General features: G+C 35.6%; 1 protein-coding gene across 1 annotated transcript in view; it reads left to right on the forward strand.

Moving 5' to 3' along the window:
- The window catches only part of LRP1B (LDL receptor related protein 1B), a 1,905,856-nt gene that overhangs the window by 1,718,035 nt on the left and 164,767 nt on the right, over positions 1 to 23,054 (forward strand). The window contains exons 68-69 of the mRNA XM_082395829.1: positions 14,876 to 14,992; positions 21,625 to 21,731. Of these exons, the coding sequence (XP_082251955.1) occupies positions 14,876 to 14,992; positions 21,625 to 21,731 (224 nt within the window). The remainder of the gene's footprint in view (positions 1 to 14,875; positions 14,993 to 21,624; positions 21,732 to 23,054) is intronic.

Raw genomic sequence — 23,054 nt, forward strand, 5'->3', positions numbered from 1 at the left:
GGCGGAGACCGCGGGTGGCGGAGGGGGGCAGCTTCGGAGCCACGGAGGAGAGCACAGCCACAGGGGTGCGGAGGGCAAAGCGGAGAGATTCCCGCACAGAGGCTCGGCGCCAAGCAGCACTCACCAGCCCGAGAGGCTTGTCTGCTCACCCGCCGGGGCGGGGTGGGGGCTGGGAGCTGAGGCTCAGGCTTCGGTCGGATCGCAGGGAGAGGACTGGGGTTGGCTGTGTTAACACAGCCTGAAGGGGTTAACGCACCACAGCTAGCCGGGAGGGAGTCCGGGGAAAGGTCTGGAGCTGCCTAAGAGGCAAGAGACTTTTTCTTGCCTCTTTGTTTCCTGGTGCGCGAGGAGAGGGTATTCAGAGCGCTGCCTAAACGAGCTCCAGAGATGGGCGCGAGCCGCGGCTATCAGCGCGGACCCCAGAGACGGGCATGAGACGCTCAGGCTGCTGCTGCAGCCACCAAGAAGCCTGTGTGCAAGCACAGGTCACTATCCACACCTCCCCTCCTGGGAGCCTGTGCAGCCCACCACTGCCAGGGTCCCGTGATCCAGGAACAACTTCCCCGGGAGAACGCACGGCGCGCCTCAGGATGATGCAACGTCACGCCGGCCTCTGCTGCTGCAGGCTCGCCCCGCATCCATACCCCTCCCTCCCCCGGCCTGAGTGAGCCAGAGCCCCCGAAGCAGCCGCTCCTTTAACCCCGTCCTGTCTGAGCGAAGAACAGACACCCTCAGGTGACCTACACGCAGAGGTGGGTCCAAATCCAAAGCTGAACCGCAGGAGTTGTGCGAACAAAGAAGAGAAAGGGAAATTTCTCCCAGCAGCCTCAGGAGGAGCAGATTAAATCTCCACAATCAACTAGATGTACCCTGCAGCTGTGGAATACCTGAATAGACAACGAATCATCCCAAATTGAGGTGGACTTTGGGAGCAATGATATATATATATATTTTTTTTTCCTTTTTCTCTTTTTGTGAGTGTGTATGTGTATGCTTCTGAGTGTGATTTTGTCTGTATACCTTTGCTTTTACCATTTGTCCTGCAGTTCTGTCTGTCCATTTTTCATTTATTTATTTATTTTTATAGTATAGTTTTCAGCACTTGTTATCATTGGTGGATTTGTTTATTGGTTTGGTTCTCTTTCTTTCTTTCTTTTGAATTTCTTTAAAACTTTTTTTTAATAATTATTTTTTCTTTTTTATTTTAATAACTTTTATTTTATCTTTTCCTTTCTTTCTTTCTTTTTTTCTCCCTTTAATTCTGAGCTGTGTGGATGACAGGCTCTTGGTGCTCCAGCCAGGCATCAGGGCTGTGCCTCTGAGGTGGGAGAGCCAAGTTCAGGACATTGGTCCACCAGAGACCACCCAGCTCCACGTAATATCAAATGGCAAAAATCTCTCAGAGATCTCCATCTCAATGCCAACACCCAGCTCCACTCAACGACCAGCAAGCTACAGTGCTGGACACCCTATGCCAAACAACTTGCAAGACAGGAACACAACTCCACCCATTAGCAGAGAGGCTGCCTAAAATCATAATAAGGTCACAGACACCCCAAAACACACCACCAGATGTGGACCTGCCCACCAGAAAGACAAGATCCAGCCTCATCCACCAGAACACAGGCACTAGTCCCCTCCACCAGGAAGCCTACACAACACACTGAACCAACCTTAGCCACTGGGGGCAGACACCAAAAACAATGGGAACTACGAACCTGCAGCCTGCAAAAAGGAGACCCCAAACACAGTAAGTTAAGCAAAATGAGAAGACAAAGAAAACACAGCAGATGAAGGAGCAAAGTAAAAACCCACCAGACCTAACAAATGAAGAGGAAATAGGCAGTCTACCTGAAAAAGAATTCAGAATAATGACAATAAAGAAGATCAAAAATCATAGAAAGAGAATGGAGAAAATACAAGAAACGTTTAACAAGGACGTAGAAGAACTAAAGAGCAAACAATCATGAGCAACACAATAAATGAAATTTAAAATTCTCTAGAAGGGATCAATAGCAGAATAACTGAGGCAGAAGAATGGATAAGTGACCTGGAAGATAAAATAGTGGAAATAGCTACTGCAGAGCAGAAGAAAGAAAAAAGAATGAAAAGAATTGAGGACAGTCTCAGAGACCTCTGGGACAATATTAAACACACCAACATTCGAATTATAGGGGTCCCAGAAGAGGAAGAGAAAAAGAAAGGGACTGAGAAAATATTTGAAGAGATTATAGTTGAAAACTTCCCTAATATGGGTAAGGAAATAGTTAATCAAGTCCAAGAAGCACAGAGAGTCCCATACAGGGTAAATCCAAGGAGAAACATGCCAAGACATATATTAATAAAGCTATCAAAAATTAAATACAAAGAAAAAATATTAAAAGCAGCAAGGGAAAAACAACAAATAACATACAAGGGAATCTCCATAAGGTTAACAGCTGATCTTCCATCAGAAACTCTGCAAGCCAGAAGGGAGTGGCAGGACATATTTAGAATGATGAAAGGGAAAAACCAACAATCAAGATTACTCTATCCAGCAAGGATCTCATTCAGATTTGACGGAGAAATTAAAACCTTTACAGACAAGCAAAAGCTAAGAGAATTCAGCACCACCAAACCAGCTTTACAACAAATGCTAAAGGAACTTCCCTAGGCAGGAAACACAAGAGAAGGAAAAGACCTACAATAAAAAACTCAAAACAATTAAGAAAATGGTAATAGGAACATACATATTGATAATTATCTTAAATGTAAATGGATTAAATGCTCCAACCAAAAGACATAGACTGGCTGAATGGATACAAAAAGAAGACCCATATATACGCTGTCTACAAGAGACCCACTTCAGACCTATGGACACATACAGACTGAAAGTGAGGGGATGGAAAAAGATATTCCAAGCAAATGGAAATCAAAAGGAAGCTGGAGTAGCAATTCTCATATCAGACAAAATAGACTTTAAAACAAAGACTATTACAAGAGACAAAGAAGGACACAACATAATCATCAAGGGATCAAACCAAGAAGAAGATATAATAATTGTAAATATTTATGCACCCAACATAGGAGCACCTCGATACATAAGGCAAATACTAACAGCCATAAAAGGGGAAATTGACAGTAACACAATCATAGTAGGGGACTTTAACACCCCACTTTCACCAATGGACAGATCATCCAAAATGAAAAAAGGAAACACAAGCTTTAAATGATACATTGAACAAGATGGACTTAACTGATATTTATAGGGCATTCCTTCCAAAAACAAAAGAATACACATTCTTCTCAAGTGCTCATGGAACATTCTCCAGGATAGATCATATCTTGAGTCACAAATCAAGCCTTGGTAAATTTAAGAATATTGAAATCGTATCAAGTATCTTTTCTGACCACAACACTATGAGACTAGATATCAATCACAGGAAAAAATGTGTCAAAGATACAAACACATGGAGGCTAAACAATACACTACTTAATAACCAAGAGATCACTGAAGAAATCAAAGAGGAAATCAAAAAATATCTAGAAACAAATGACAGTGAAAACACGACGAACCGAAACCTATGGGATGCAGCAAAAGCAGTTCTAAGAGGGAAGTTTATAGCAATACAATCCTACCTTAAGAAACAAGGAACATCTCAAATAACCTAACCTTACACCTAAAGCAATTAGAGAAAGAAGAACAGAAAAACCCCAAAATTAGCAGAAGGAAAGAAATAATAAAGAGCAGATCAGAAATAAATGAAAAAGAAATGAAGGAAATGATAGCAAAGATCAATAAAACTAAAAGCTGGTTCTTTGAGAAGTAAACAAAATTGATAAATGATTAACCAGACTCATCCAGAAAAAAAGGGAGAAGGCTCAAATCAACAGAATTAGAAATGAAAAGGGGGAAGTAACAACTGACACTGCAGAAATACAAGGGATCATGAGAGATTACTACAAGCAACTATATGGCAATAAAATGGACAACCTGGAGGAAATGGACAAATTCTTAGAAAAGCACAACCTTGTGAGGCTGAACCAGGAAGAAATAGAAAATATGAATAGACCAATCACAAGCACTGAAATTGAAATTGTGATTAAAAATCTTCCAACTAACAAAAGCCCTGGACCAGATGGATTCACAGGCAAATTCTATCAAACCTTTAGGGATGAGCTAATACCTATCCTTCTCAAACTCTTCCAAAATATAGCAGAGAGAGGAACACTCCCAAACTCATTCTATGAGGCCACCATCACCCTGATACCAAAACCAGACAAAGCTGTCACAAAAAAAGAAAACTACAGACCAATATCACTGATGAACATAGATGCAAAACTCCTCAACAAAATACTAGCAAATAGAGTCCAACAGCACATTAAAAGGATCATACACCATGATCAAGTGGGGTTTATCCCAGGAATGCAAGGATTCTTCAATATACGCAAATCAGTCAATGTGATACACCATATTAACAAATTGAAGGAGAAAAATCATATGATCATCTCAATAGATGCAGAGAAAGTTTTCGTCAAATTTAAACTCCCATTTATGATAAAAACCCTCCAGAAAGTAGGCATAGAGGGAACTTACCTCAACATAATAAAGGCCATATATGACAAACCCACAGCCAACATCGTCCTCAGTGGTGAAAAACTGAAACCATTTCCACTAAGGTCAGGAACAAGACAAGGTTGCCCACTCTCACCACTATTATTCAACGTAGTTTTGGAAGTGTTAGCCACAGCAATCAGAGAAGAAAAAGAAATAAAAGGAATCCAAATTGGAAAAGAAGAAGTAAAGCTGTCACTGTTTGCAGATGACATGATAGTATACATAGAGAATCCTAAAGATGCTACCAGAGAACTACTAGAGCTAATCAATGAATCTGGTAAGGTAGCAGGATACAAAATTAATGCACAGAAATCTCTTGCATTCCTATACACTAATGATGAAAAATCTGAAAATGAAATTAAGGAAACACTCCCATTTACCATTGCAACAACAAAAAATAAAATACCTAGGAATAAACCTACCTAAGGGGACAAAAGACCTGTATGCAGAAAATTATAAGACACTGATGAAAGAAATTAAAGATGATACAAATAGATGGAGAGATATACCATGTTCTTGGATTGGAAGAATCAACATTGTGAAAATGACTCTACTACCCAAAGCTATCTACAGATTCAGTGCAATCCCTATCAAACTACCACTGGCATTTTTCACAGAACTAGAAGAATTTCACAATTTGTATGGAAACACAAAAGACCCCAAATAGCCAAAGGAATCTTGAGAAAGCAAAACGGAGCTGGAGTAATCAGGCTCCCTACCTTCAGACTATACTACAAAGTTACAGTAATCAAGACAGTATGGTACTGGCACAAAACCAGAAATATAGATCAATAGAACAGGATAGAAAGCCTAGAGATAAACCCACGCACATATGATCACCTTATCTTTGATAAAGGAGGCAAGCATATACAGTGGAGAAAAGACAGCCTCTTCAATAAGTGGTGCTGGGAAAACTGGACAGCTACATGTAAAAGAATGAAATTAGAACACTCCCTAACACCATACACAAAAATAAACTCAAAATGGATTAAAGACCTAAATGTAAGGCCAGACACTATCAAACTCTTAGAGGAAAACATAGGCAGAACACTCTATGACATAAATCACAGTAAGATCCTCTTTGACCCACCTCCTAGAGAAATGGAAATAAAAACAAAAATAAACAAATGGGACCTAATGAAACTTAAAAGCTTTTGCACATCAAAGGAAACCATAAACAAGATGAAAAGACAACCCTCAGAATGGGAGAAAATATTTGCAAATGAAGCAACTGACAAAGGATTAATCTCCAAAATCTACAAGCAGCTCATGCAGCTCAATATCAAAAAAACAAACAACCCAATCCAAAAATGGATAGAAGACCTAAACAGATATTTCTCCAGAGAAGATATACAGATTGGCAACAAACCCATGAAAGAATGTTCAACATCACTAATCATTAGAGAAATGCAAATCAAAACTACAATGCGATATCATCTCACAGCAGTCAGAATGGCCATCCTCAAAAAATCTACAAACAATAAATGCTGGAGAGGGTGTGGAGAAAAGGGAACCCTCTTGCACTGTTGGTGGGAATGTAAATTGATACAGCCACTATGGAGAACAGTATGGAGGCTCCTTAAAAAACTGAAAATAGAACTACCATATGACACAGCAATCCCACTACTGGGCATATACCCTGAGAAAACCATAACTCAAAAGGAGTCATGTACCGCAATGTTCATTGCAGCTCTATTTACAATAACATGGAAACAACCTAAGTGTCCATTGACAGATGAATGGATAAAGAAAGTGTGGCACATATAGACAATGGAATATTACTCAGCCATAAAAAGAAACGAAATTGAGGTATTTGTAGTGAGGTGGATGGACCTATAGTCTGTCATACAGAGTGAAGTAAGTCAGAAAGAAAAAAACAAATACCGTATGCTATTGCATATATACGGAATCTAAAAAAAACAAAAAACAAAAAAAGTGGTCATGAAGAACCTAGGAGCAAGACGGGAATAAAGACGCAGAACTACTAGAGAATGGACTTGAGGACACGGGGAGGGGGAATGGTAAGCTGGGAGAAAGTGAGAGAGTGGTAGTTTATATATGGACATATAAACACTACCAAATGTAAAATAGATAGCTAGTGGGAAGCAGTCGCATAGCACAGGGGAGATCAGCTTGGTGCTTTGTGACCAGCTGGAAGGGTGGGATAGGGAGGGTGGGAGGGAGTGAGACACAAGAGGGCAGAGATATGAGGGTATATGTATATGTATAACTGATCCACTTTGTTATACAGCAGAAACTAACACACCATTGTAAAGCAATAATACTCCAATAAAAACATAAAAAAAAAAGAGTTGTATGAGAAATAATCATGCCACTCAATACTAGAAATACTAAAAACAAAGTACTATCAATACGAGAAAGCTAAAAATATTTGTATTTTAGTCCAATTCTCCATGAATTTATACACAAATTAAAAGTATTATAGTGAGAAAATTCGACAATATCAAAATCCTGAAAAACTGAGAGCATATTGAATAAGTGATGAAGTGATCAAAGTGATCTATTTGTGTATATGTGTATATATATACATGTGTGTGTGTATTGGGGCCTTGACTTTTCAAAGTATTAAGGTAATAAATGATATCAAATACAAACCACCAAACAGAAGTGTTAAAAAAGAAAAAATGGTAAATATTTGAATAGTTTGCTACAAATTCATTAACACATTTTTCTGACATTTCTAACTAAATTCATTAAGCACTTTCCAAAGTATGTTACTATTACTTAATTGTCACTAGTTACTACTTATGAAGCCAGGTTTCATTTCAATGCTCTATGTATTTTCCTTCAGTTTTTAGCCTTCAGGAAATTGAGGCACAAAGAAGGCAAATAATTACTACCCTAGGTTGCACATGAGTAAGAGCCATAATTAAGATTCAAATCGAGTTCTGCCTTTAATGCTCTGCTTCTTTCCACTGTGTATTCCTCATTGCCCCAACCAAATCAGGGTCTGTTGTCTATCCAAAATTGAGCAATTGTCTGTTGACTCTTAATCAATAGGGTCAGACCAAATAGACAAATGTAATCAACTGTATATTAAAAAATATTTTGGTAGACTTACTTTTTAATTGCCTCAAATTGCTTTTACTTTGCTTTTAAACTAAAACATAGAATCATTATTTTGAAAAATGCAGGAAGAGGCTTATTTTGTTTTTCTCTTAAGCTGGAAGAGGGAGCGTAAGTAGAACTGTTAGACCGTGACTACCAGAATCTCTAACCAAGGCTCAGGAGTAACTCTGAAGGGAAATACCCTACTCATACCTTCGTATTTTGGAGATTTGGGTTCCTCTTCATCTGTGAATCACAAGTGTAAATTTGTTTGTACAATATTACCATACAATCTGTCATGACTACAGACTGTTGAAAAGAGAATGATGAATGGAATTGTAGGGGTTTGGCAGATGACGTACAGAGGGTGTTGACAAAAGATGAGATAATAACTACTTCCCCTCACTTCACACCCATAACATTATAATACAGATTTCTAAATAAGAAAAAAAACCACAAATTCTTGTCAAATGCGATAGATGGCATTACAGGATGTAATATGACACTTTCTGAAACTGCATAATGTGAATTCAAAAAATTTCCGCTGAAAATTACACTGTATTGACATGCAATTTTTAAAATGTCATTATTGGAGCTTCTAGAGAGCTAGCTTATTATAGATTCATCTCTTTATAAAGAAAACATGTCATTGTTAATTTGTTTTACTTTATAAGCCTTTTTCTTCTCTACCTGGGAGAATAATGTAAAAATTTTTTTAAAAATTAATAATTCAAAAGCAAAACAGAAGTAGGAGAATCCCATGGGGACATGCTGCAGCTGGCATTGTTATTCTCAACTGTTGGTGCATCCACATATTATTGCCACTTCCCCTAGAAGAACAGGTTGTGCATGTAAGTGCTCATTGAGGAATATTACCCTGATTGATGAGAAGTAACATGAAATTAATTTTCATATCCACCAGACACTTTACAATGCAAGGCAACCTGCAGTTTTCCAGATAATCAATATCACTAAATGCTGTAATCGTGTTTTTCATGTAGAGAATATGCTCAAAAAAAGGTGTACCATCTCCCATTTTCATGGAAACCTGGGTTTACAAATCACTTTTAAATAGAGACTGATTTTGAGACTTCTTGTGGAAAGAGACTGATTTTCCCAGGTAATTATAAACCAATGAAATAGCTTGGGAATTATGTAAATCAGCACATACAGAAAAAAAATATTAATATTAAGAGTCCATACTATTTCTAAGCAAAATATAGTATGGTATTTGCGTTAGTTAGGACTCTTGTCTGTAAACAAAAGAAATTCAACACAAACCAGTGGGAAAATAAATTTTCTGCCTCGATTCCAAGGAGTGGATGGAATTGACTTCAGGCACAATTTGGATCCAAGTATTCATATAGAGTCACAAGAGCCTTATCTTCTTTTTCTCCAGTTCTAAACTATTCCTTATGTTGGCTTCTGAGATGGGTACTCTCTACACGGTTTTTAAATGACCCATGGCAACTTGAGGTTATAATACTTGCAATCTTGAAAGGAAAGAAATGTTCTCTCTTTCAGTAGCCATGGAAATCACCTCAAATTGCTTTAATTGGTCTTGTTTACATATTGACAGAGACTCCTAAATTGCCTATCAATATACGCATTTTTTCACTTCCCCCTTAGAAACAGAACCCTAAGTCTTTTGTTGACACATTGCTATTCAGAATGTCATCACATTTCCCATCTCCCCTTGAAGCTAGATATTGTCACGTGGCTAAGTTATGACCTTTGAAATGTAAGCAGAAGTATTGTGTGGAACTTCCAGGAAGAATACTTTAAGGGAGTTTTCTTAAAATAAAAAGCCTTCTTCTTTTGCCTTTCTGCCCTTACTCCTTCAGGCCTGCAAGGTGATGACTCAAGCACTAGTAGTCATCTTGGGCCATGAAGTGACTAAGAAAAATGGTAGCCATTAGTTAGGATGGATGGTGGAGCAGAATGATAGAAATCTGTGTTCCTTAGGACATTATCTAGCCACCATACAATCTCTGCACTGCCCTCCTCCATACCTCTTTAATGCTAAGGAAGAATAATCATCTCTCAGGTTTAAGCTGTAAAATATTTTTTTAAACATCACTAACATGACTGTTGTGGACCAATTGTGGTCTAGGGGATGAGGCCACCTTGGGTCATATGGTCCTCCCCTGTGACAGTGGAGGCAATGGCCCATGAATAACAGCTTCACCAGGGGTGGATATAGTAGTTGCAAAAGGACAAAAAAAGTCAATAATAATGTTATATATCTATTATGTTCATGTCAGCCAAAAAGTATGTGCCAATAAATCCTACCTACTATAGAACATAAGGAAGAGAATATATTTCCTTGTATCATCATCTGTTGAGGAATTCATGACCAGTCAACAAGGTTTAGAATATTTGCGAGCAGCATATATAGGTATTCATTTCCATATGATGCTAACAGAGACCTGGAGGGGGGTTTAGAGTGAGAGAGAAAAACTGTATAAGGTTGATTTAAAGAAAGAACATAATGACATCTACAGAGAGAAGTTATGCTTTGATAGTTAACAGATGGTTATCCTGCCCCCAAGACAAGACAAGCTTTTCTACAAAAGAAGGTGCTCCAGTTCTAACTCCACTTCTAACATCATGCTTCTGACTCTACGATGTTATCATCTGGAACACAGGGAAACAAGGAGATACCATGATGGAGGCTCAACTTCTCATAGTTCTTTTTGCCTCAGTGTTTCTGTGACTATATTACTCACTTTTTTTGTAACAAAAGTCATTGCATGTTACCGAACTGTCTGTAATCATCATGTTTCCTGAACTGGAAGATAGATAGTGATGATTACAAAAGAACATTAGCAAGAGCAACAGACTCCATATTTCCAATATTTCACTTTTGAATGTGAAGAAAAATTTGTCAGTTCATTTTCTTAATGATGTCTTTTAAAGAATAAAAAAAATTAATTTTGGTTAAGTTCGATTTACCAATTTTTCTCTTATTATTATTTTGTGTGTTCTATCTAAGAAATCTTTGCCTACTCCAAGATTATGAAAATATCTTCCTATATTCCAGAAGCTTTATATTACATTTATGATCATCTCAGATTAATTTTTGGGTATGGGTAGGATAGGTTGAAATTTACCTTTTTCATATAGATAGCCACTTGTTTCAGTAATAGTTGCTTAAAAAGACTTTCCTTTCCCCATTAAACTGATTTGGAGCCTTTGTTGAAATCAGTTGACTATATGTGTAGTCTTATATTTCTGGTTTCATTTTGCTTAATACTCTACTCTCATGATTACTGTAACTTTATAGTAACTGGAAATCAGGTACTGTAAATACTCTAACTTTGTTCTTTTTTCAGTATTGGTTGATTGTTCTAGATCCTTTGCATTTCAATATAATTTTAGAATAATCTATTTCTTAAAAGTAATTAGATTAGGATAACCTATTCCCTCAAAAATAACTTGCTGGAATTTTTATAGGGGTTTCATTAATTCTATATATTCATTTAGAGAAAATTATAGCAATTTGAGTTTTCTAATCCATGAGCATGATATATCACTGCATTTTCTTGGACATTATTCACTTTCTCTCAGCAATTTTTATAGTTTTCAGTATGAAGGTCTCACACAAATTTCACTAGTTTTATTTCTAGGTATTTGTTTTATTGATACCATTGTAAAAGTTTTTCTTTAAGTTTAATGTTTTGTTATTGCTAATATATAGAAGTATAATTAAATATATACATTGACATTGTATCCTATGGCCTTCTCAAATTCACTTAATTCCAGCAGTTTATGGATTCCTTTGGATTCCTTTTAGTATGAAGAGAAACTTAAATCTTTCTTTCACCCCTGTCTCTCAGTCCACTTCCCTAGTTCTTGCTCTGCAAGACATCACAGCACCAGATTTTTTTATTTCTTTTCAGAAATAGGCAAAGCATATACAAAGAAGCACCAATAGTACTGCAGTATGCATTACATATAGTTTTGTGTTTTGGTGGTCCCTCACTCCACCTTTCTGAGAGGATCAAATTTGTCATGAGTATCTACAATTCATATGAAAATGTATTAAACAAAGAAAACAAGTTTTCAAATACTATATTTGTTTTCTCCGAATTTATAATACCAAAAAATGAAATAAAGCATAGTTCCAGTGCTGTTTAACAATATGAATTAATAGCTCTACATATTGTGAGTATTTTAATTACTCGAGAGTATTACAATTTGGGATTATATATGTTCTGTTCTACAGTCAGTTTTGGGGACGCCAGTGATTTTCAATATTGGCTGCTCATCGGAATCACTCAACTTGCTTTAATAAAAATACTGATGTGTGGGTTCCACCCCAGAGAGTCTGATTTTATTGATGTGGGATATGGACTAAGCAAAGGGAGTTTTTAAAGTTCCCTAGGTGATTTTAATGTGAAGCCAATTTGAGAACTGCTGTTTTACACCTTACTAAAAAAAGTATATATATATATATATATATATATATACTCCTCAAGGGAGATTTTAAATGCAGAAAAAGTCTATATAGTTTATATAGTTTGTATTTGTAATTTTTATAAGCGGTGTCATGGATCAAAAAGTTAAATAGGGCTTCCCTGGTGGCGCAGTGGTTGAGAATCTGCCTGCCAATGCAGGGAACACGGGTTCGAGCCCTGGTCTGGGAAGATCCCACATGCCGCGGAGCAACTAAGCCCGTGAGCCGCAATTACTGAGCCTGCGCGTCTGGAGCCTGTGCTCCGCAACAAGAGAGGCCGCGATAGTGAGAGGCCTGCGCACCGCGATGAAGAGTGGCCCCCACTTGCCGCAACTGGAGAAAGCCCTCGCACAGAAACGAAGACCCAACACAGCCAAAAATAAATAAATAAATAAATATTTAAAAAAAAAAAAAAAGTTAAATAACTTGGAAACATAAAATTCGAGTAACCTTACCTAAGGTAATTAACCTTTCCACGTACTGTTTCTGCACGCCCCAAATTGAAACCTTAGCAATGAACTGTTACTTGTTCTTGTTAAGAAATTAGTGCAGGTCTCTTTGAAACACAAAATATGATAAAAATATTTAAACATAGAAAACAAAAGTACAAGGATTTAGGGGGGGAAAACTTAAAAACACATTGTGTTGATATTTAGTACTGATTGTTAACCTTTTGTAGTCACAGAGAATTGCTTGGGGACAATGTTGTAATACTAAGTCAAATGGTCTATTTGACTGATCCAGACTGCACTTTCTTATATTCTTCTATTCTAAAAATTTTAAGCAGTATTCTAAAATAATGCAAGCAACACATGGCAAAAAATAAATAAAACTAATGTTACCTAGAGTAGTAGTTTCAGAGGAGTTTGTTTTAATTGCCAAAATGAAATAACCATCTAAATAGTTCAGTATCAAATCCCATATTTTCAAGGCTTATTATTTAAGTTCCAATCGTCCTAACATATTGCTTGATTGAGATATACATAATACTACATTAGAACTTCTGTAGATTTTAAACCAATTTTTAATCTAAAGTGAGGTATAACACAGGCAAAAAGGATATATTACAAAACACAGCACTCAACACAGTGACACAAGTTAGGTTCTGAGTAATCATTAGCATATAGGCAGGTAGGCAGGCAGGATGGAAGAGAAGCAGGGAAATATTCTCTCTCTCTCTCTTTCTCTGTCTATTAATATCTATCTATCTATATGCATATATATATATTAGGCTATATATAATATACACTTACTAGTAGAACAATGCATTTGAAGTCTATCATGAGAATTTCTACAAAATGCAAAATGTTTCTTGAGCAGGATCCGTATATAAATTCCTCCTTTGCCATTTAAGACCTTTGTAAAATTGGAGAAATCAGTTAAACCCTTTCTTATTTTTCTCATTTATTTAAATGCATGTAATAGTACTTCTTAGGGATGTTTTGAAGATTGAGTGTGAGCATGTTTATGAAAATGCTTATGCAAGAGGTGGGCTGGATCTTCAATATATGATCATTACTTTATTTTCATAATTAAACCTAAATCACTTTTGTTTTCATAATCTTATTTAAATCTGAATTTTATAAGATGCATTCTGAAGTAAAGAGTAGCAAGCACCACCAAATAGCTTATCTTCTCCTTTAGTTAATTTATTTTACTAATCTGAATCGTTGAACACTTCACGGTCCATCTCTAACATGGCTGAGAATAAGGAGTTGATCTAAGTATGTGAAAGAAAAATGTATCCTAAATTGTGCAATGACATTGTTACTCTTATTATTTTATGTATTTGAATTTATACCATCTTGATGCTTTTGACCCTTGGTACTCAGTGTGTGCCAGAGACCAAGGATGATGTTATCACTTAGAGAACTTGTTAGAATTCCAGATCTACTCAATCACAATCTCCATTTTAGCAAAATTCCCAACTAATTAATATGTACACACATTAAAGTTTAAGAAGTGCTACCGTAGATTATAAACAGTTGGATATTACTCTTATGAAAATTTAAAAATATATGACCTAAACTCTGCATAAATTCTTATTGCATGAATTTTGATTCTAGATCCTATGGACACAGTTAGGTTTGTTGTAAAGAACACTAAATCAGGAGTCAAAGCACACTTTTTTTGATATTGGCTGTGCCATTTAATAGTAGTGAAAATGCATCAAGTTCTTAAACTTCTAAGAGTATCTGTTTTGTCATTTGTAAAGTGAAAGGCTAGTTAATACATCTGATACTCAGTGGGATTATTTAGAGGTTCAAGTGAAATGGCACTTTAAGAATTTTCAAGGTCTGTACACATTAGGCGCTATTACAATCTATGAGTTTAGATCAGCTGACCACAGGTGGATTTTGAGTAAGAACTTCTAAGGGAGGAAGACAAGCTGACAGCCAGAGTTTAATACCAATTTCTTTATAGCTGCTGCTTTATATCAGAAATAGAAGGTGGCTTAGGGAAGGAGTGTCCTAAAGAGAAAGGTAGTTTTGGATAATTTTGATCCTTATTTTTACTGATTGATTTGTGTTGACTTTGAGTGGGTGGTCCAATCAGTTACTTTGTAATTAGCTCACAATGAAATTTTATTCAGAACTTGCCTTCAATTTTTCCTAGGGTTGCTCTCAGTTAGTAACTGACTTGAGATCTGAGGAAATGTCATGTCCCTGGATTTGGCATGGCAGTGAGGACATTGTGAGGGATGTCTTTATGGAAGTCAACGATGCAAATTCTGGTTCTTTCCATTACAGATAAAAAGACTTGTGGTCCTCATGAATTCCAGTGTAAAAACAACAACTGTATTCCAGATCACTGGTGGTGTGATAGCCAAAATGACTGCAGTGATAATTCAGATGAAGAAAACTGTAGTAAGTAACTCTTGCTTGAGAACGTTGCAAGCTTGACAGCCTATTCAATAAGCAGGAGAGCAATTTTTAGTTCAGTTAAGGTATGAATTTGAACCTGTCTGTCCTGCAGCTCACATTTTTATACATATATTCACATTTGAACAAGAATATTCAGACTAAATTGACCTAAATCTCAAATGGTAGAATTATTGAAATGCTCATCCTGGGAGTTATTTTCTTACATTTATCAGAATTAGTATGAAAGTATCATGAGGTTTAATGCAACCCATTAGTATGCAGTGAAGGTAGCCCTTGATGCAAGTTCATACAAAGAGCTGAATTATATGGAGACAGTGCAAAACATATCATTCTTTAATGGATGGAATTCATTTTATTTGTCTCAAATCCTTTTACACTATAAATTCACCCAAGAGCATCCTTCAGTGAAATATCATTTATTCTCTCTGGAGTGGTGAACACCACATGTATTCAGGATGCTTTTATCTCAAAATAGAATAAAGCTATTATCATCATCTTCCTCCTGCATTTTTATGTAATAAATTTAAAAGACATTAATTAACCAACAATTTTATTTTCTAAGAAGCATGACAGTATGTAAAATTGTGATAGTATCTCTATCTTCTAGCATTAATTTCTGAATGTATTTCTTACTGGCACTTTCTTATGCTGCTGTTTAAATAAAGAGGCAATATAATCATGTTCAAAATAAGATAATAATCAAATTCCATTGATTAAATATTTACATTCTGCTACTTCCAAAAAGGATTTTATGATAATAATAATGTCTACTCTTATGCATTGGACTTAGAGCATTCATTTCCCAAGATACAGGAGACAAAATAGGAATTGTTATATTAAAGCATGGGGATATATTATATAAAAGCATACGATTAGTAGAGTCACAGCCTTAATAAACCACTTGGATGTTCAGTTTGCAAAATGTCAACTAATGTTTTAAATAACTTTCAGAACTTAATCTGACTAGTGTTTGAGTATCAGGTACATTAATTATGAAATCTCTGGATCATTATGATTATGAAATACTTTGAATATAGAAAGTATTACTCGCTCTTCACATAGATATCTCCCAACTGATAGTACTCTTTAGAAAGGTAAAGAGAGTCATTAGAGTCATTAGAGTGTTCTAGATTCCTTTAATCAGTAATTAAAAAAACAATTTTTATATAGCATGTTTTCAGATTCTGTCCAGTGATTAAAATTCTAATGGGGTGATGGTGGTAAGAATAGAGGAGAAATATAAAAAAGAAACAATTATTATATATTTTTAATTTATTTTATTTGTATTTCAGAGCTTAAATACACAGATAACTACTTAGCTTAGTTTTGGATACATTTAGTGTTAGTTATCAATAATATACCTGAGAGGAAATGCCTGTGACTGAAGGATATTGAAAACAAGAGAGGGTAGGTGGGAAGGCAACACAAGAGACTCACATCTTGGAAGACCCTTTATTCAAAGGGTAATTTAAATTGTGTGAGAAGTTAGGTTACTGCTTTAATGAGAAATTAAGAAGAATTGAAGGGTTGAGAAAGCTCATTTCTGAGTCTCCTGGGGTTTCTCAAGTGGCTGAATATCATTTTGCTGACATCTCCTAAAAGTCATCTTCTGATGCAAGAAAGCAAGGAGAAGGAACATTGCCTCTCACTTGTTACCGTGGAAACTTAGTGATAAATCATTGTAGCCACAGAGCCCTTAAGAAAATGCAAGGGAATTGACTGCAGTATCAAGCATTGCAGTATAAAATACCCAATTATGTGTGTATCTCTTTTAGTTTCTACTCACTCTGAGCTTGTGGCTAAGACAAGTAATATTGATGAATTTGCAGAGGAGAGATGACAGTGAACAAGAATGAAGCATATTATAGTTGTGACATGGAAGAATAGAAGGCATACACAGGATAAGTATCAGAGAGGGTAACATGTTAAACATGTAAGAATACGTAAGAGAAAGGATCATGGGCTCTACATCACTGAGTGGTGTTTGAAGATACCATCTTGACTAGGCCAGAAAAATGGGAAGATTTAAGCATTGAAAATGCCAGTTCTACATAGACAGAAGCTGAGTCTCTGAAGAATGAGAAGAAAAAATACAGTATATCTATAGGGAACACCAAGAGACTAGTCCTGTAGAAGTCAGCCTTAGAAAAAATACTGTTGCTGTATTCAAATGCTTTCAAGATATTTCCAATATCTTATTATCAATTGAAATTATTATAATAATATGTATATAATTATAACAGAACTATTATAATTATATACACATAATTACAATATATATTGTAATAATGACTATATTATATACATCACATAATTTTATATATATAATTATAATATATATAGATGACAAAAATATACTCAAAAGGGCAGTGGTATAATGTTATTATGTTTTCTAAATATTATTAGTCAACGATATGCATTTTAGTGCACATTTTGTCATTTATTGTTAGCTCTTATTAAGTAGTGAAACATACCAGAGATAGTAAGTTGGCCTTATACAATAGCAACATGCTTTTTTTTTTTTTTTCTTTTTTACAGGCCGGCAATACTATCACACAACATTTGCTTGCATTCCATTGCCTCACTTATTTCTTTATCACGTTTATCTGAGTTCCTACTTAAATATCTGGAGATGGTCTAAGGAGTAGGGCTATGTCCCATGGTGTAACACAGTGCCGGACACATATTTAATATTAGCAATGTATTTTAAAATTTGCTTTTGGACTTCTTTGTTTATGAATCGTATATAATGAATTAACGTTTTAAATTGTGTTGGAAACATTCCAGCCATAGATATGGGAAGAGCTGGAATAGCAGTGGAGCAATTAACTGCCAGCTATGTTTTAGTTTAATATGCTTTCTAATGTTTTATATCTACATAAGATAATTAGTCCATTGTCATTTCATCATCTGATGATGATCATTTCCCTTGTTAAGTGTTCAGCAGGGACACTTTGCTTCAGCAATGATTTCTGCTCTTAAAAATAAGAAAATTTCATTGTTATTGGAGTAATTTTGTAATCTGGATCAAAGGTTTGGTAATATTTGAGAAATCTCGACATCTCTACTATTTTCATAAGCAACAAATATAATATATATAGCATGTATGCCTTCTAAGTAATTGATATGCAAAATAAAATTATTTCATATCTTTGCATTATTAAGAAGTAACTAGCATTCCAATAGATTTTAAATTATCAAATAATTTGATCAACTAGATCAAGGTTTATGTAGAAAGACAAGCTGCATCTGCCTTATTTGAATTTCTAGTACTTTCACACTGAATTTATATGAGAAGATTTTTTTGTATAGCGTGTCAGTTATACTAATTGTATTCTAAAAATTCTGCTCAGATGCTCACACCCGCATTGATACAACTTTTGAACTTTATCACTGAGGGTTTATGATAATATACTCAGTGGAGAAATTGGACTCTGGAAGCTTTTCTGCTATGCCACTAACTCTGTGGCTTTGAAAGTTGCTTTTATTTTCTGAATATAGCTTCTTAGGTTTTGTGCAAGACGGCTCTCATAGTTTGTTTCAATTCTGAGGCAGTATGTTTGTGCCTTCACTAGTATCGAAGGAAGTGACCAATTTATATGATGCCTTTATTTTTTATCCTTATTATAGAATCAGCCTTCTGAAACATGCCCTGTAAAGGCTTCTTGGCTGTTAATCTAGCATGTTTAAATGAGATTTATGGAAAACCTGGTTAATCGTTCATGTATGGGATTCCCTATCTATTTTAGATCTGAGGAATAGGTAATATCAGACCAAGTTAGTGTGGGAAAAACATTTTAGAAATATTAGGGAAAATGTCACATTTAAATTTTCTTTCCAGATGGGTTAGACTTCAGGTATAGTCATTCTTTTGTTCTTTTTCACAAGAAAAGTGCCAACTATCACACCAAGTTCTAAAAATTGGTCTTTTACTTTATCCTGAAAAGATCAAAGGCAAGATAAACAATTAGAGAATACAATCACTTAGGATCTTCTCTCATAACAAAATTACATTTTCCTCAAGAGAGAATTTCTTTTTGAGATAACTAGTAGCAAAAAGTTCTAAGGCATATAGATGAGAGTTAGAAACAGATTAGCTTCCCCATTCCTTGATGACATTTGTGTATGTATAAATAATTCAGGATTATTATTCAGAATAGATTTGCTGACGTTTTTTAGAAACATGGTAGAAGCATACAGAATTTTCATTTGTATTGAAAAATGCTTTTTCAAGCAAGTCTTTCAATTCCTTTGCACCCATGTTGGAACTGAATAATTAACAATGGTAAGACAAGTCTCTATAGATCAAATGTTCTGTGGAACTATTGGGCAAATGCCTTGAACTACTGGCTATACAACTTTTTTATAACCCTTCATCAGCAACATCCAGCCCTTCCCATAGCAGTGTATAAAACCCTGTGAAGTTATTGTTGCTTAGCACATGATAAACACACTTGCTCTTAATTAGAATAAAGGCAAATTAGAATATTAAAGGAAGAATTATCCTGTTTGGATACCCTCATGTCCATGAAATAAAATGATTCTACTGCTGTTTTAAAACATCTAAATATACTATGTTTTAGATGTACTCTCTCTTTATTATTTAATGAAAATATTTTAATGTTATTTACCATTGTTTGATGAATTGAGCATTGATTAATTAATTAATTAATTTTACTATAATTTCTTTTCCCTGAGAATAAAGCTGCATGTGTCTGCAAATAGAAGGAGGGTGAAATAGCTTCAGTATGGATGGAGAAAAAGAGAAAAAGGGTTTTCTTTTATTATTATTGTAAAGTGAAATAGACATTGCTAGCCATGTGCCTTGGACAATTAACTTGACTTTTCGGGGCTCTAATGTCAATTCCCGTAATAGGTGAGCACTTATTACTTCTTCAGTGGTATAGGAGGCAATGATATGGCCTAGCAGTAAAAGTATAGGCCCTGGTATCAGGTTGTCTAGGTTCAAGTTCAATACTAGCTCTTTTGCCTGCTGGGTGATTTGGAGTAAATTTCTTATCCTCTCTGTGCCTCAATTTACTCATCTAAAAAAGGATCCAACAATAGCACCTACCTTACAGAGTTGTAAATATTAACTTACGAGCTAATTCAAGTACTTGGCATTAACTTCACCTAGTGCCTAACAACAAACAAGAAATCAGTAGCTGGTAATTATTATTATTATTATAATTAGTAATGTTGGTATTAGTAAAGTTGTTTTTAAAATTAAAATGTAATATATGTAAATATAGTGCAAAGTCAAAAAGAGAAACTGTTCTTGTCACGCTGTCTAAACAAAGGAGTATTAAAAAATGAGGGGGGTCCCCCATTATCATGCTACTGATAAGCATCTTATCTTATTCATAGTCTGAAGTTCACATTTTAAAATAAAGTCCCAGAGCAGAACAAAAAGCCCTGGTACATATTCCACTTTTCACAGTTCTTCCAGTGTTCTCAGAAGGGGTCTTTATATAGAAATGTAGGAGCCTTCATGATAACAAACATTCAAGATGTTACCGTATAGCTAGAAACCTAGTGATTGTGTAGAGCAATATTCAAATAACAGGCTGAATTATGCACAATCTTTATGTAGAAAATTATGCTTCATATGAATATTCCTTAAATTTAATTTCTGTTACCTATTTCTCTTTCATCCGAACAAGAATATTATTGTGTGTGAGACAGCTGTAAATACAGTTAATGACTGGGGGAAAACAAGAAGGGGTTCTCTCATCATACCAGATAGCAGTTCTCTTTGGAGAACCAAAACCAAACAATAGATGATGCCCAGCAGTCGTATTGATTACTTGCAGGAACAAATTTCTGCAATCCTACTTCATTGTCCAGATGAAACATATTCCACATAGGAATGAAGCCAAATAGCAAGTCACAATATTTGGCTTATGTCCTATGTGGAATATAGTGAAGCATAATTAAATTAACAATTGGGAAATTATCTAAAATGGCAGGTAAATTATGTAAGGCATAAGCAAACAATTGCATAAATAAAGAGGCAATTTTCAAAAAAGAGTCTCCTCCTGCCTCTTCAATCTTTACCCACCTAGTCCTGTCCAATAATACCCCCATGTATAATTTAGTTCTAGGAACTCTGGATTTTCTGGGGACAAAACTGAAGAATTAGAAAGTCATTAGAATACATAATAAAAAGTCAAGAACCAAATTCTAGACTCTTCAGTAAATAAACAGCCCTGGGTACCCACAGGGAGTAACAAAATGTCTTACTTGCTTTAAGTAAATACATAAAATGACTTAGAATTTCAACTGGAAAAGATTGTTGTTTTGTTTTAATGTGTAGATTTTTATGCCTTTTAATTTACTTTGCTGCTGCATTTTTATTAAACAGTAGGCTATTTATCTTTTGTCTTTTTTTCAATTTGTTTCTATAATGCCACTTTCTATTCATGACTTTAAAAATAAATTTGAAAAATCATTATGTACCATAGATGCTTCATGAAACATTTTTTCTAAACAGTTTATTGGTTCTGCTTGGCTAACCTTTATTTTCTTAATGCTACCTCATGTTGTATGTCATATAAATTTTAGAATGAAGTTGCATATAATAGAATAACACTGTGCTATTTTTCTGTCCCCAGAGCCACAAACCTGTACAGTGAAAGATTTTCTCTGTGCCAATGGGGACTGTGTTTCTTCAAGGTTTTGGTGTGATGGAGATTTTGATTGTGCAGATGGCTCTGATGAGGTAGGCATCTTCGCAAAATCAAACAAAAAATAATGCAGTTCCTTAAAATCGCATTCGTAGTTATTATTCAGTTCAAGGAGTGTGACAAGGACAGCTCTGAATGCATTTTGCTCCTGACACACTGAGATAAGTATTATATCTAAGTGCCGTGCTACACACATCCAGCACAGGGAAAAGCTCTTGTGCTACTATTGACAGTTAATTTTATAGTCTCTTTTACCTCAAGTGGTGAATGGCTGGGTTGGGAATAAGATGTTTGGAAACCCTATTCCCTATAGCTGATGCCCTTGCCATCTGTGAATTTGTTCATAAATTTGCTGCAGTATTTATAGTCAGGACTAATATTTTTACGCATTTTAAACAGTTTCTTCTCCCTAGTCTCTTTCTTCAGTACATATAGTCTTATAGACTTAGATATGGGTCATCAATTTTTATGAAACCACGGGTTTAGCTTTGCCTAGATGATGAATCACAACCCATTTATAATAAGCTCTATGTACACACAGTTAAGTGAAAAAGTTTAGAATTTCTCTGGATAATTCTGTAATCTTAGATTGTGCTAACATTTATAAAACTTCACACAATTCATTACTTATGCATCTGTGTATTCATGTTACAGATATTAATCACTCCATGATGCTTTAAAAATAATACATGACACACAGTAATAGTCACTGTGATTACTATGAGAAAATAGTGATTTTCTCTGTTAATGATTTCTCGTGTTACTATCAGGAACATAGCACTTGTGTAATCAAGTCCAGTCAGAGATGAAGGAAAAATGAGGTCTCTGGAGCTCAGTGGCCACCATGGCTCCTCCTGGTACACAGAGACTCCCTAGACCTCCCTAGACCATATTGACTCGAATATGTACTTACCCTCACGAAGGGCCTCCCACTGACTGTAGGCTTGGCAAGAGAGAATCTTCCTGCTGCTCTAGAGGTTTCTGTGTTTCAGGTTCAGCTTCCTTAAGTATCCACTGATTACCCGCCTCTTTGGGAGACACTGCAGGTCTCTATTAATGATAGAGCCCACACTAACTAGATCTTTCCCAGCCTTCAGGTATTCTTATCAAGTTTGGACGATCCTTCTCCATTCTCTATCTTGGAAAAGTTCCCCTAATCACATACAAGAGTCTAGATTTTGGAAACAAATGCACTTAATTTCTCACCTGAAGTCCAGAAAACTTAAACCTTTAGGCTGCAAAGGTCACTTAGGAGAAGATGAAAAATACTATTTCTATTCATGGGGCTATTCACAAAACAAGTCAAAATGAAATTTTAAAAAATGCACAGGGAAGTTCAAGTCTTACATTGCTCAGCT

The sequence above is a fragment of the Balaenoptera borealis genome (genome assembly GCF_965194805.1).
Source record: "Balaenoptera borealis genome assembly, chromosome: 6".
Lineage (NCBI taxonomy): Eukaryota > Metazoa > Chordata > Mammalia > Artiodactyla > Balaenopteridae > Balaenoptera > Balaenoptera borealis.